Here is a 16960-nt window from a genome sequence, read left to right on the forward strand (position 1 = left end):
TTCCTTAACCAAAGAAGTGTATACCTATCCAGACCACGGGCAGACAGTTTCCCCAGAAGAAGGCTGTGAGCAATTGTGTCAAAGGCTTTGCTGAAGTCTAGGTAGACTACATCAACAGTCCTTCCCTCATCTACCAGACTGGTCACCCAGTCATAGAAGGAGATGAGGTTGGTCAAGCATGACCTACCTTTCATGCTGTCTGGGCCTGATCCCTGGGCACCATACGTGTGCAGTGTGATCTCACCCAAAATGATTTTCTCCATTACTTTCCCCGGTACTGAGGTCAGGCTAACAAACCTATAGTTACCCAGATCCTCTTTACGGCCCTTCTTGAAGATGGGAATCACATCAGCAAGCCTCCAACCCTCTCCAGTTAACCAGGAGCCCCGATAGGTGGCTGAGAGGGTCCAAGAGCCCAAGAACCCCACCAACTCCCTCAGCACCCAAGGGTGTAGCCCATCCGGTCCCATGGACTTGTGACAGTCCAGATGGAGGAGGAGCTCTCTAATTGTCTTCATCTGAATCGCTGGGGGTATAGTCTGAGTAGCATCCCAGACTTCCAGATCAGGGCATAAAATGCCCAGAGGATAACTGATCTGGCGAGTAAATACAGATGTAAAGAAGGCATTGAGGACCTCAGCCTTCTCCTTATCCTCAGTGGCCACATTCCCTGCTGCATCAAGTATAGGATGAGAATTATCCTTGGCGGTTCTTTTGCCGTTAATATATTTATAAAAGGATTTTTTGTCTTTTACTGCAGTGGCCTACCTGAGCTCTAGTTGGGCTTTCGCCTTCCTAACTTTCTCCCTGCATACCTTAGCTACTTCTTTGTAATCTCCCCAAGTAGCCTGTCCCTTCTTCCAGAGGACATAGACTCTCTTTTTCTACCTGATTCTCAACAGTTCTATTATTCAGCCTACCTTCCTTGTTATTTCATATAACCTCAGTGATAATCCACAGAGTGAATTACAGTTTTCCTTAAGGATTCAATAAATACCTGTTGAAAGTCAAACAGAGAAAGAGAAAAGAAACTTGGGAATCCACAAAAAAAAGATAAAAATTACTTTACAAGCAGAGGATCTAAACTTAAAATTGTAACTTATCAGGTATGTTTCTAACAAAGACAAACGGCTAAATTTCTCCCCGTACTGAAACAGTATAACAGCATGATTCTTTGAGTAATAATGCCTTCTCTCACTTGTATTTCAATTAGTATGGTCTTTTCTGTCTGTCCATTTGTTATTCCAACTCTATTCCAGGTTCTAAAATTTCATCGATCATATTTACCTTTTCATTCTGGATGACTCTTGGTAAAATAAGGTTCCATCTCTCTACCCAGAACATCTGAAGCAGAACATACTGGGTCCTAGAAATACAATTTCTGAACATTCATGGGAAGCCAGTAGTTTCTATTCTCCATATAATTAGAGTTTCTCAGTATTTCATTAACCCTTTTTCTCTTGCAAGTAAAAGGGAGTTCTCTCACACATCTTCCTCAACTACATTCTTTATTACACAAACAGAAAAACAGACAAATAAATGCAGAACTTGCACTAGGTTTCACAAATACACATCTAGATACACATCATGATGAGTGTTTTCATAGTATTTCAAAGATTCATGTGGTCCATTCTCATGGTTGTAGTCTTTTTTTTTCCCCTTTTCCTCTCCTATTTAGTTATTAACCATACAACTACTTTTCAAGACAATTACCCATCTAACAGTCTAATACTCAATGACATCTATTATTTATGTGGATTTGAGATGTAGAAACATCACAAATCCTCTAAGTCTGTCCTCTAAGTCCAGATTCACATATGCATATAAGCCTTGGGGAGTCTGCTTCCTCAAACTGCTATTGCTAAATGAATCTATTGCATGATTCTTCTGAAGCAAAAGATTTGGCCTAGTGTGTTTAAAGAAATTTTACTGAATTTTTTATAGTCAAGAGTCCACAAAAATTACACAGAACACATTTATTTCAACATAATTTTCACAATGCCCTTCTAAACTCATCAACTCTTAAGATCATCTTCATGTTTCAGTTCCATAACTTCCCTTTACCAAGAGACTTTTAATAACAAATAACTTACTCCCATCTGGTCTTAAAACTGTTAAAACTCCTGAACATATTGCCCTTTTCCTTCACACTCTGTTAAGTGATCCCGAGTGTTCCTCAGAGTCCTGTTACTTCCCTCTAGCCTAGCCTGATCAGACATGATTTTCCATGTTCCACCACGATTTTCATCAGTATATCAAAGTCATCTGTAAACACTTCACTGCCTGAAGTGATTAGCACACTGATGAAACACAATGTCAACATCTGTCTTAGAGACAAATTTATCTTCATCTCCATTAATTTAAAGGATAAGAGGTGAACAAATCTGATCTAACTTTTTCATTTCTTCATTTATACCAAGAGAATGACAAAATGATATTCTGGCTTCCTGTTTAAGTAAAATATCAGTTCAAATGTCCATTTTAAGCATTACTACTCACAGGAAGTGATCTCTAGATCAGGTGAAAAATGTGCAGAACAGAACAAGAACAAAAAAACATGTAGAAAATAAGATCTAAGGAAAAAAACTGAAAAAGCAGAGGCTAGTTCATAAAAAAAGAGAACAATAAGTTGAATTTCGTTGAGGATGGGGTAATCTCTTTATCTTTGCATGAAGGAACAAGTGATAATGAACAAGGAAGTAGGTTTAGGAAAAGCTTAGCAGCAGTAAGAGAAAAATTAGAATCAGTAGTATCAGAACAAATTGCTGAAGGAGGAAGTGAAATCTTCACTTACAGATTTCTTTAAGAACAAATAAGACAAACATCTTTTTATAATGATTTAAATAGAACTGATCCTGTCACACACAAGGGACAGCCCCTCACAATCCTCTCCAGCCTTTTTTTTTTTAATGGTTCTGCACTCCTAATTCTTCAGCTTGTGTTGAGGTGTGTCTGGAACTCCTTTATTTGTCATAAACAAAGGATTCTTGCTGATCTCATGGTTCCTGTACACAAAACTTCAACACTTCAGAACTCTTAATCACAGGGCTCACAGATCTATAGATCGTTTCACAGCAATTTGCAAATACTGTGTGAAAACTCAGTATTTTGCAGTGTAAGGAATTAACTTGAAATTCAGTAAAATCTTCAGGATTCATCAAGCATACTGAAGAGTAAAGAAGAATTTGCTCTCCTTCTTCTGTTCGTAACGTAATCATTACAAAATCGCTGTTCTCCCAGCTGATAGTATGACATTCCACATAGGACAAACAATAGTTTTTGATTGCTGCTGTACTGAGTTTATATCACACCTTAAAATCTGAAATCATTGTCCACTTCGTCATTGAATAGGGTGCATTAAAAATGTTGAGAAAACAGAGGTAGGTTGTAAAAACCTAATCAAGAGCAGGAATACTTCAGAGGTCTCTCTCACACTAAAAATGGTGCTGAAGGCTGCATTTTGGGACAGTGATAGGAGGAACACTAAGGTATATTTTCTGCTATGTTATTTTTTCATTTTATCCAGTAATTTTTATCTAAAAAACTCTACAATAGTGGAAAATACAAACATACTACAGCATGAGGTTCATCTTAGTTTTCTCATTTATTTGAGCTCTACTTTCAATCTGAGTTGAGCTTAAGAAACAGGGCTGGAAAGTGGCCCTGTTCTAGCTTTGTACGTGGTCTGATATTAAAGGATCTGTTGTGGAACACAACAAGATGTGATCAGATTCCTGGAATGGGAGTTGTAGAACTGCCTTGATCTGATAGAGTTTGAATCCAATTCCTTAAGTCAACAAAGAGAGTAATCAAAAACAAATTATTCTCTGCAGGTACACAGCTTGTTAAAAGTTATAAAAGAAAATCTAATTACCGCAGTTTTAAATTACTTCGTATTTTGAACAGCATGATGCTGAATCTGACCCTATTTCAATGCCATGGCAGGATCTATCAGTATGGCATACATAATGTAAATACATAGTTACAACATTTAGAAGATATTAAGGGATATTTAGGGCTAGTAGCTCCTCTCTTTTTAGTCAGTTTGAAATTAATCCTCCGATGACATTCAGTAATTTAAACAGGAAGTACACTATGACAAAATAATTCTGATAATACCTGAGAACAAAACTAAAGATGTACTTGGGATGTTGTAAATAATAATAAACTATTATCTCTCACTTTTCAGCCAACTGAGGTACAGTTTGAAGACCTATAAGTTTACTACAAAGTATTTCAAAAATATTCTTGAGTAATCAAACACATTGCTTGCTTTAAAGAGCTCTGAGTACATGAAGCTTAATATGTTTTTAATATGGCATCAGAGAGAGGACAGACCTAGATGCAAATATTACTTATGTTATCTTAACACGTTACAATTGATATCAGAAAACTTTTGTTACGCATAATGAAGTGTCATCTATATGACAAGGTATTAACTTCATTCTGATATCATATTCTGTACAACAGCATATGGCATTTTCAACAAGGAATGAGCTGCTGGCATCTTTCAGTCCTTTTCAACACTGATTGTTAAAATTAGAATGCTAGTACATATGTGATGATTTCCTGAAGGATACACTGACATTCAAAACTGTGCCAGTTCTAGCACTGAACTGAAGAACGTTCATTAGAAAGTATCCTCAGACTGAGAATAATTTGTACAGTAAATTAGCTCAGGGAGAAGAAACTTACTTCTTCCTCCAGTCCAGTCAGATCCCAGAAGTAACTCAGCCTCATCTGTAAACGCTTCCACTGCTCAAGGAACATAGTAGCTTTAAAAAAAAATAAATGGGAGTAATAAATCCACTATTGTGAATGTTTGTGTTTCTTGTAAGCAACGTCTGATATTCGAAGCCTATTATACTAGACTCTTAAAAATAAGGAAGATCCCCATTCCAATTCTAAAAAAGGAACACAGCACAAGTACAGAAAAGAGATTCCGCAGATTGCCCAATGGCACTAGAAAGATGTTGTCAGGAACTGAACCCTGATCTGTTGATATGCACCCCGATAACACCGTCTCTCTTACTTATGAGTCACAAAGTATATAATGAAACAAAATTTGGGTCTAAGTATTAATATTAACACTCTAATTATCTGAACAGTCTTTCAGTCAGAAACATAAGAAAGTAGGTGCAGTCTGCTCCTGAAATCAGTCATTGATACATATTATATATCATGTATATTATGACCCATTACGGTATTGATGAAAATAATCTTTATTTGAAATACATTGTTAGGGGATAGTTGAATTGTTTCACACTGTGTAAGCACATGACCTTAGGGTTTTGCCCAAAGGCATGGGCCAGTATTTAGTCTTCTCTTTTTCCTTTTTCATTATTTTGAAATAACAGATCATGTAGTGCTGTCCGGTATTTAGTCTCTTAACCTTCTCATGAATACTGTTTCCTCTAGATACACCTTTGCCTTGCTAGTTGTAATTTACGGACTTTTGGACTTATTAGAAATAGCACTTCCTGTTCGCTTGTGGATACCTATTTCCAGAAAATTATAGCAACATTCTTCCAGAATATCTAATGTATATAAAAACAATATTAATAAACAACTTTGGACACTGTTTTCTATTTTCTCATAGTTCTTTTCCTCTTTTCAGTTGCTTGAGAGGTTATTTGATCACAGCAGTATTTAAATCACTTTGAATAATGTGTAGATAACACCCCAAGACACAGAAGAATGAAGATTGAGATCTAGCTTCCTTCAGTTGCATCTACATTTGGTGTGAGATACATGATAACAGTGGGAAGAGTTCCACTGCTATTAAAACAATCCGAATCTTACAAAACACCATGCATTCCCACAGTTCACTGTGATCAAATATTTCTACACTAGAATCCTTTAATTATTCTTTAATTATTTAAGAAATAAAAGACAAGATTGTCAGTATACTGGAAGTAAATCCAGGTGCTCAGCAATTAAGTTTCTAGTCTCCCTCTTTTTGGAAGAAATGATACGCAAAAGTTATTTTAACTATGTTTTGAAAACTCAAAATATTTTAGATAGCCGAAAAAAATTATTCTGAAAGGTGCAGTTACTCACTGAATTTTTTTCAATTTTTCAAAAAACAGATCTACTTTTAGCTTTTCAAAAATTTGTCTAAACATACTCACTACAATATGTACTAGCATTTCTGAAATTAGAAATTTTGCATTAATTTACATAAGCAGAAAACCAGTCTCACTTCATGGCAACAGGTAAACTGTGACCCATTATCTGCTAATCTACTCTCCAAATGGTAGCCGAAGTAGGAACATAAGACACAAGTCTGTAAATTCATCTTATTTGTAATCCCTCTAGTACTGATTATGTATTGTTAGGCTTCTGTTGAATGATTTTCAGGAAGAGATAAACAAAATCTTTCGATTTATACAGTCTACTCTGTCTTCAAATTCCTAAAAACCTCAATGCTGTTTATGCCCAAACCCAAGATAATAGTCTTTTCTAAAAGAAGCTGTGAAATTTAAATAGAGTTAGAGTAAAGCACATAGCTGGGTTATAGCTGTAGAGCAATAATTGCACAATTTCATATTAAGAATTAAAATTTCCTTCTGTGAAAAATGAATAAGAAAATTTTTAAAATCATTTTACAGTAGCAATTACACCCTTAACTTTCACAGTAAACAAGATCTAGAGTGAATAAGGGCATAGCAACAGCAATGACACACGTGTAAGCACAGTGGTTGAGATGAGGCCAGACAATACTACAATGCATTCATTGCTGTTTATGAAGTGTTTTGACCCCTCAGTGAGGCAGAGTATTTTTGCCACTAAAGAAAAACAAGCTTGCATAAATAATATATTCTAAATACAAAAATAAGAATAATAGTTCCATTGTTCTCAGAATCTAACAAAGTTTTGATAAAATTGTGTCACTAAGTTGTCCTACATGGAAGTGGAAGGGCTTAAATTAAACCTTTATAATTGCATACCCCATGGGAAAAATCCAAATACACTCCAGTCCCAAATGCAGAAGTGCTTAATAGGACTTGCTGCTTCAATAGAAAATGATGGAAAACATGACAAAAGTGAAAGCAAACAAGGAAATAGAGGGGAAAAATGATACAGTTTCCCTACCTGGACTACCCAACTGCTCTTCATTCATTTGAAACCTTTCTGTTGACTAAAGAATGCATTGTAATAATTCCTTTTCCAGTTTCAGCTCAGAGATTCTATTACTTGCCTTCTGAGGAAACTTTGCCAACTTTGTAAAACTATATGCATTACACTCACTCATATTATTCTACTCTGTGTACAATGTTCTGCTGCCATGTATCAGCTTTAATTTTAATGAAAAGTCTGTTAAAGACAGAACTGTTTTTCTTTTGTTGTCTCAAAACTTGCTTCGTGAGGCCTTTCTGGTGAGAAGACTCTGAATGAGAGTTGCAAATTATCTGGGGGAACAAGTGGCAGGTGTCACTGTGCCACAGTACTTCTGCTTATGACTGTCAAGATAAACAGAAGCAAACTAACTTCTGTCTTTTTGGGGGGCAGTTTGGAGGAGCTGATAACTGCAAAAGGCAATAATTCTTATGCATGGCAAGCCAGCAGGGAGTGGAGCCTTTACTATCCATTGGACCAGGTACATCACACTAACAGAGAGAAAAGAAGGAAAAAAACAGAAATGAGGGATAAAAAGCCCTCACTAAACTAAGGACTTCAGGGAAGAACTCCCAAAGAAACCTTTGTTGGAAGATTACCCTAATGGGAAAAAAACCTCTTTGGAAGAATCCCCCTAGGTCTGCTTACTGCAAACCCTCCTGGCTTTTTCCCATCCGCCGCAGTGACTGGCTGAGTTTCTGAGATCAACAATTACACTCTACAGATCATGCTGGACCTACAGTAGTGACTATCTCTCTTGCTTTCTACAAAGACTCCTTGCTTTTTCTCCCTCTATCCTTTTCTATCATCTGTCTTTCCTTCCCCATATGCCTAATCAACTAGGATTTGTAATAAACTGTTTGGATTAGCACTTCACCCATCATGTCTTTATCTCGCCATCAGGTATACACATATTAAAAGAACCTCCTCTCCCTACCATATATTGGAGCGAGACAGTCCAACAATCTAGCTTTGGTAATTGTACTCACCCCAGAGAGCCATAAAGATGGAGAAGAAGACTGTGGCAGGATTATCAAATAAGTGGCTAGCTCGAGCTGTAGAACACGCAGAGCTGAGGTTCCAGTAATCACAGAATTTGTCACAGAGAGGGCACATGGTGAAGGTATTATGCTTGTCACACATTTCCTTACTGTGAATGATATGAGTTCTTAGAGTAAGAAAAGGGTTGTACAATAGTGATACCAAGAAGCAATTCATAGCTATTACAAGATATTTTCAATATGTGGCTTGCTGTAATAGAGAACAAAAGCCCTGCATCTCTTAACACATTGCCAACCTCTGTAATATTAAAATACTGGTACCTTACCAACAGAAAATTAAAAACAGGGTCCAATTTAATAAATCAGTATACATGTTGTTAGTAATTCTGTGAAGACTACAGTAAAGATTGGGATTAACAGTACTAGAAGAAAATAATTAACACGCAATCAAAGTGGAATTTGCCATCTCTGCATTCAGCAGCATGATTTTACATAGATCAGGCTTGAATTAAAGAATTTTGTAGTAGCTGGAATGGAAATTCTATGGGTTCTTATTTCATTTGCCCCCAACAAAACAAATTTTTACATGACGGCACAAAAGTCCACATGAAATATCATATTACTTTACGCATTTTTGTCCATATTACTGACCACATCATGCTGCATAAAAACCAGGTCCAAAATGCAGGCATTTTAGTTGTTATGTGTCATGGACATAGTCTATACCTACAATATCATTTGCTAGGAAGATACACTAGGTGGTTGTATAAGTGACACAAGCATTGTACACTGTCCAACAGTCTTACTTTTAGGAAAGATGTTATATTTCCCATTTGCTTTGAAATTTGTCTCCATCCTTCATTTTATTTTGAAGGATATTTATAATAACAGTGCACGTTCACCTAAGATAGGGCTTAACACAAATTCTGGTCTGTACTACCACTTACCATAAGGTTCTTAAAGTATACCTAAACAAATATGTTTTAAGAGTATTCAGATACTGTGCCCACAGTGGTTTCAGAAAATGAAGTTCCTTCACTTTTCAGGGTCCTCAACACAATTTCCCCACAGTTAGAGCTCTCTGGCTGAATAGCTCCTTGTTTTTCTAGTATAGAGTGCTAATCTAATTTTCAAATTTAAATAAAAGTTGTAGATCTTATAAAAACAAGTATTTCACTTCTGCCCTATTTGTTCATTTGCTAAGCATTGTTTCCTTTCCCTCCTTACTCTGCAAGATTGGTTCAGCTACCCCCTGGAAAACATGACATAAGAGACTAACAAATAGAAAAAAAAAAATTTAAGGTCACTTTAATTTCTAGCCTTATTTACTATGCACTTCCACAGTACCTACAAATAATTTAAAAATCATTATCATTAATTCTTTAATACACCAAACCTTACTTGACTCTCCTGAATATGCTTTCAATTTTTTCATAAGGTTTATATGTGAAATAACTTCATACCTGCACAGTCTCATTCAAATGAATTGACTCATGAAAAGTGTCATGATCCAACTCAAGTGTCCTTATCCAAGATTGTGACCTACAGTAAAACTTGCATCATTTTCATTAACAGCTGGTAAGTTGCGATAAGATCATCTTCTAAATCAACCACCATTCGATAGTACTTTATCTATTACTTCAAATAGAAGAGCTATTCAAACTGTACTATCAGTATGTTTTCTATTGTATAATTTGAATGGCATACAGCTGTTAGCAGTTATCATATAGTTAAAATATTGCTCTATGTTGAAAGGCAGTAGAGGATACTGCAGATATATCTTTGAGACAAATCTCACTTCATTTTTAATGTCACCACAAACTCTCCCACGGACAAGCACAGCTCATAATTTGGAAGAAAATCACAGAATCACAGGGTTGGAAGGGACCTCAAGCATCATGAATACAACCTAACTTAAGTGTATTCATCCTTACTTATCAGCAGTAATTTTCTACTGCAGAGTGATTTGCTTTTATATTTGCCAATTATTTGAATGAATGCAAGAACTACTGCAACAAATGTGACCAACAGCTCTATTAAGCCAGTATGCTGTCTCTACCAAGAGTCAGTCCCAGATAGTGTATTCCCCCCCACACAACACTGTGAAGCAGACTTCACTGCATCAATATTCATAGAACCATAGAATTCCTGAGTGGAAGGGAATCAAAGGATTGAGTCCAACTCCCAGTCCCCACAGGACCACCCAGAACTGAAACCTTATGTCTGAGAGAGTTGTTTGAAAAGCTTCTCAAACTTCAGCAGGGTTGATGCCATGACAACTGTCCTGGGGATCCTCTATCAGTGCCTGACCACACTCTCAATTAAGAGCATTTTTCTAATACCCTATCTTTTTCTCCTGAGAAAACTCCACATCCTGATGCTGTCAGCAGACAGAAGATACCAGCATCTGTCACCCCGCTCCTCCCATGAGGAAGCTGTAGACAGCCATGAGGCCTCCCTCAATCTCATCTTCTCTAGGCGGACCAAACCAATGGACCTTTCTCATATGTCTCACTCTTTAGACTCTTGTACCCCTCCTTTAGACACTGATGATTGAGCACCTGGTAGGAAATTAGGGCCAACCCAGAGGAGCTCAGTTGCAAGAGATGCACCTAACTGACCAGAAGGCGGGGAGCTAGAATCCAGGATCCTTTTAAGGGTTGGTAGTTGAGGCAAGGGTATCTCTCTGGAGATCCATGCTTATCTGTGGATCTTACAGTCTTCCTAAAGGAGTTTCTTTCTGCTATTTCTGCACCTAATGCATCACATCTAAGCAGATCCTCAATTGCTGTAGCCTAAGATTTTGCTGCTCTGCCATCTTGTTACTCTTTTTATCGCCTTGCAGTGTTGTATCTGGACACAGAGAGCAACACTAAACTTTTTTTCTAATTGTCAAGATCAATTATATGAATATCTAATCTGCTATAGAATATTCATCTTGTGCAAATAACTTGGTTTTACTATGTCATGAAGTTATCCCTAGATCTAAAACTGTGACACTGGGGGCATAGGCCTGGGGAAAAGAGCAAACAAACAAACAAAAAAAAGGAGTACTAGCAGTTTGTGTGCAATCCAGCAGGCCCTGGCCTAGCAGCAAGATGCACTGTGGGCCACGTGCTCCAGGAGAGGGAGAAAAGCAGAGAGCTAGCAGATGGGTCCAACAGAAGAGACACAACAGAAGAGATGATTTACTAAATCCAACAAAAATCAAACAAAATGAGAGAGAGGAAGATCAGAGCACCCAAATTGCAAGTTTCCATTATAGTGCAAGGGGAGCATGAGCCCTTTTCGACCGGGAGCTGAGTGGGGCCAGGGAGAGAGTCACTGGAGTGCACTCCAGACCTTCACCTATCTTTCTCTGCACCAAGTGCTCCAGGAATGCCACTCCTCCCCTACCATCCGAATATTCAAAATACTCATAAAAGGCAGTAAAGCAAACCATAGCATTAACTCTAACTCCCACTGGTTCGCATGTTGTTGTCAGTATTCCACATAAGAACAACAACGCAAAACCACAACATACTAAGATGAACAAAACAGTCCAAGACATGGTATTTTCATTAACTTCTGTGAGTTCTGAACTTTCCCAATTATATATAAATATTCATTCACAGAAAACAACTGGATGGCATAAAAAAGAACTTACAAGTAGTCCAATACTTTGATCATGCTTATTAAAATAATGCTGTGGACTTACTAAACATTTTTACATCAGACTCCACAATACTGAGCAGACAAATGAATGTTAGTCATCCAAATGTCTCATCTACTCAGCGGATGTGTATTTCCAGTGCCCAAAGTGTTGTTAATTCTGCATCACTGTAGTTCAGACTTGTTGCTAAAAGCAACTTTTCTCACTAAGACTTACAATAGAAAAAAAGTACATTCATAACTTTCAAGTAATAAAATCTCTTCATAGAGAAGCTTACCTAGGAATGTCGCTCTCAATGGTTATACATCCATAAAGAAATACAATAATCCCAACGACTGAAGATGGAATGAGAAATTCTGTATACAAGCCCAGCCATGCAAAGTAAAGTCCTATTTTTTCCCCAAAATACTTCCTGAAAGAGATGAACAAACATATGCCAAGGGTATCATTTTTGAAATGTATTTTAGTTTCTTAACAATCTCCAAAATTTAAAATAACTGTCAAAAACATGAATGAAAATTCTGTATTTTGAAGTTAGTACCACCAAATGAAGTGAATGATTTGAGTAGTTTAAAGCACTTTGCTAAAGTTAAAGAGAATCCTGTTTCAGTATAACACATACTCAAAATTCTTTTTGCTCGGAAAAAAAAAAAAAAACTACCTCTTACATCTTTGAACTGAAGTCAATGAAATACTCCTCACTTCCATCAAAAATAACAGTATTTCATCCAAATGTTTCGCAGAAAATGATGGAAAGGATTCAGTTCTCCAAAAGCACATCCAGGTGAGCCATCATTCTTTGCTTCTGTAAGTCCTCTTAGATTTATTTGGAGACTAATGTGGAAATAAATCTGTAGGAACGTAATGACAGCATCCTCTAATATCTTTATAGAGTAAGAAACCGGAATTTCTATTAAAACAGGAAGGTTTACTTGCATATCTAGTATTTTCTTTTTAGAAAGAATAAATATCTTTGACAAATGAGCAGACCATACAGCTGGTTTGAAAAAAAATAACTCCTGCTCTGAGGAACAGATTATAGTTAATACTGATAAACATGTTGCTACTCAACATCTTCATGACTCATACTGAAAGTAGCAGAGTGAGCACAGATAAAAGTCATTGATCTTTCCAAAATACTGGTAGGAAAGATTACAAACACTAAAAAAAAACAAGAAATTCAGAGAGCTAAAGAACTCGGCAATGACAATATCAATATTAAAATGAGACTAAATTCACATAAAATACATGCTGGTTTGAAACATATCACAAGCTAAAGAATAAGATGGAAGGGTGCTGGTCAGAAGACAATTATGTACACAGGGTATATGATTGCATTTAGCCAGAAAAATATGCATTTATGAAGTAAGGGTGGAAAGAACAAAGATTTTTTGATAATATATCTAATTAAAAAAATTGGCAAGACTTGTTCATTATTTGAGCATGATCCCACTTAGAAACTGACTCTAAATCTCCTGACACTAGGAAAATTTTACCCATTCATTCCTCATTTACCCAATGCATTCCTCATTTAAGTTATTCCTAACAGAAAATGAGATTTTTGAAAGCCTGGGACAAAGGCTGCAGAAATAACTCTATTCTGAGAGAAATTAGTACCAAAAATTCATACATACGGAACCTTTCAACATCATAGGTAATGCTGAAGTTTTCTATGCTGAAATATTCTATTTCAGAAGCTAACTCTTGTGGCAGGAGCAGACTTGCCCTAAGAGAGGCAGCAAAGCACTAGAACCAAGGAGGAAAGAAATTGGGGGTAACATTAAAAGCCTCTACAGTTAAACTTACAGCTCCCAGGAAAGGACAAATGGTTGAAACAATGGATTTTTTTTTCCATAACTACTGTTCCTGCTGCTGTTCTCATACCATCACAACTGCCCGTTCCTAAACTCATACACAGGGAAGAGGGCAGTGTTGTCCTACATGAATGCCTATATTTTATTTGTTCCAGAGAGAGCTTATTACTAAAAGAGGAGATATGCAATCCTAGAAGGGAGAACTAAATAAAAGTACTCAAAGGTGATAAACAGACAGTGTTAATCTTCAGTATGAGAGAATGCTGTAGCTTGGAGAACATGTGCAAAAGCAAGGCAAATTTCATTTCCATGGAAGACATACAGCCATTAGACCTGAAATCCACAAGGTTGTAGTAAGCAACAGTGTGAATTATCAAACAATATCATGACAGAATGACTTCAGTGGCACCAAGGTAACCAGATACATTTCTCAGTGCAAGAAAACAATTTCCACAAGTAGAGCTATCTAATTCATCTCTTGCTCAAATGCCTTTTCATACAGTCATAGAATCATTTGAGTTGAAAGGGACCTTTAGAAGTCATCTAGTCCACTCTGCAATTAATAGGATCATCTATAGCTGGGTCAAGTTGCTCAGATACAAGTCCAGCCTGATCTTGGATGCCTCCTGGGATGGGGCATTCACCATCTCTCTAGGTAACTGTTCCACTGCTTCACTGTTATTACCGTAAAGCTGCAGTGAAAGCAAAGGCATGCCATTCATTTCCTGATGATGGATTGGATCCACTAATGAAAAGTCCCAGCCCCAGGCTTCCATGGAAGCCCATTCCTGCCTTCAGGAATGATGAATGGATGGCAAGGGAGCCAGTCTCTTGCCTCCAGAGGGAAGAAGTTAAACAAGGTGAATGACAGTGCCTTTCCTCGCATATCATTATGCTGCTCTACAGGCAAAAGAGGCAGACAAGGGAGGTGAAACAGCCCTACTGTGTTCTTTGGGAATTATGCTGAAGCTGGGAAGGTGCTGTGTTTCCTGTAGCCTCCAGGAACTGCCCCAGGTCCCAAAGTGTTGCAGGGATGTGCAAGTGTGTACACAGGGGCATGCGCACACATGCACCCAGGAAAAGGTCCGTTATCATCTTCACATAGGCTCTTATCAACACTTCCATTACAGCATAGTACACTGGCAAGAGCAAAAGATTTACCAGTAAGCTTAGCCCATTTAATATTTGAATCCATGTATCTGCAATGTGATTCTGTCTGTCTGTTGCCAAAATAGTGTATTTAAAAAAACCCTAGTATTTAAATTATTTTTATATATTAAAATTATATATTTAAATTATATGCTTGTGTACTGGGCACTGCTTCTATGCCAAGCTGTGCAATTTGTAATAGACTAAGATTTTGGAATGGGGAAAGAAGGAGAGAAGAATAAATCCTTAGATTTTGACTTTTCAAAAATGAGTGTTGGATACTGGAGATGCGAATACACATGCTGGAAAAAAACTCTGGAATCATTCAATAACGATGTTAAAAAAGCAAAAAATCATAGAATCACTGAATGTCCTGGATTGAAAAGGACCATAATGAGTATCTAGTTTCAACTCCACTACTATGTGCAGAGTTGCCAGCTACTAGACTAGGCTGCCCAGAGCCACATCCAGCCTGGCTTTCTATACCTCCAGGGATGGAGCATCCACAACATCCTTGGGCAACCTGTTCCAGTGTGTCACCACCCTCTGTGTGAAAAATATCCTCCTAGTATCTAACCTAAACCTCCCCTGTCTTAGTTTAGAACCATTCCCCCTTGACCTATCACCATCCATCCTCATAAACAGTCATACCCCTCCTGTTTTTGTGCTCCCTTCAAATAGTGGAAGGCCACAATGAAGTCTCCCCAGAGCCTTCTCTTCTCCAGTCTATACAACTCCAGTTCCCTCAACCCTTTCCTCACAAAAGTGAATATATATATATATAAATATATTAAAAATATACATTTTAGACATCAAGAACTGGGAAATCTGCTCAAAATTTTTCAGTTCTTTGTTTTCCATACTCCACTGTAGGCCAGCTGTTATTTCATGCATGCCACAATTCATTTCGCACAAAAGCACCCCAAGCGAGTCAATATTTTCTATGCAAAACTTGAACTGCATTACAATTAATTATTGGTTAGGCTCTCCCCTATGCAAATGATTGAAAGTCACATGCCTTCAAATAAATTTACTCCCCCAAAAAAGTGTCTGGCATAGACAAGTAGTACTCCTGAGGTATGATTTTATGAAAAAAAATTGTTACCACAGCTAGTTTAAAAGCTTTCTTCCCATCCCCGGCTTCCTCATGCTCTCTCTCACCTACCTCCTCTCTAACCTGTCTTCTTAGTTGTACTGACGAATCCTAAACCTGAGTAATGTTAAAAAGTATGTAATAAAACCCCTGAAGGGACATATCCACTTCTTCAACAAGTATACTACAGTGGTGACATATCATTGAAGAAAATGGTGCCAGAGTCAGGAATTCCTACAACAAACTAGGTCAGGAAAAGAAAATCTGTCCATAAACTGAAGTCTTACCCATATATGATTTGCCACGTAAATACTAATTTCTCATTTTATTTTTTTTTATCTCAGAACACAGTTGTATGGGCACTGCTGAATCACAGCCTAAACCTCTGATTAATCACCTGAGGCGAGCAATGAGTCAGCCATGGGAGTATAGATGAAGGAAATCCACCTGTGCTGCCGGAAGGGGTGGAGCCTTGTTCCACCTCTCCTAGGCCTAGACATAAAGTGAGTGTTCTTCTTTCCTGCTCTGGTATAATGACTACTAAAGCCAAGCTCTCAAATATACTATATCATTTGTATATTCATTGATTATACATTTGGTGAGCTAGCCAGGTCAAATATACTTTGTATCATGGCCTTTCTGTGGAATTTCTATAAATGGGTCAGGGGGGAGAACATCACCTTCTTAGATAAAATGATAAAATGATCCCCGGACAGATCCCAGGGTTTCTGGGATCTCCTTATTACCAATAAGCAACTATAGTTGAGAAATGTGGTCCCCTGCGTACTATGGGGAATATTTCCCCATTCCATATGACAGAATGCTTTCAAGGATTAGACAGAGACATCCTAACTACAAAATAAAGGCAGTTAGCTGCATCCACAGTGGCATGGCTTCTGTTAAATGCCTTAAATCAAGCTGAGATAAGATCGGACATCTTAGAAAGTGAAAATCAGCTACTAAAAGATTGTATTGAAAAACTGGAACATGAACTTAATGTATTAACAGGGAAAAGACCAACATGACATTCCCTAGGTCAGGTCTGCAGTATGTCAATAGGTAATAACCATACCTCTGAAGTAACAGAACTGGTTGAACAGGAAAACAAAAACTCTAAGTCAGATCTAGAGGC

At 37.4% G+C, this 16960-nt stretch overlaps 1 protein-coding gene across 2 annotated transcripts in view; it reads right to left on the minus strand.

The window, feature by feature from the left end:
• ANO2 (anoctamin 2) overlaps positions 1-16960 on the minus strand; it is a 186144-nt gene that overhangs the window by 86162 nt on the left and 83022 nt on the right. For both annotated transcript variants that reach the window (XM_048934567.1, XM_048934569.1), the window contains 3 exons: positions 12050-12184; positions 8109-8269; positions 4696-4775 (listed from right to left, as the gene is read on the minus strand). In XM_048934567.1, coding sequence (XP_048790524.1) covers positions 4696-4775; positions 8109-8269; positions 12050-12184 — 376 coding nt within the window. The remainder of the gene's footprint in view (positions 1-4695; positions 4776-8108; positions 8270-12049; positions 12185-16960) is intronic.

The sequence above is a fragment of the Lagopus muta genome, chromosome 1 (genome assembly GCF_023343835.1).
Source record: "Lagopus muta isolate bLagMut1 chromosome 1, bLagMut1 primary, whole genome shotgun sequence".
NCBI classification, from domain to species: Eukaryota; Metazoa; Chordata; class Aves; order Galliformes; family Phasianidae; genus Lagopus; species Lagopus muta.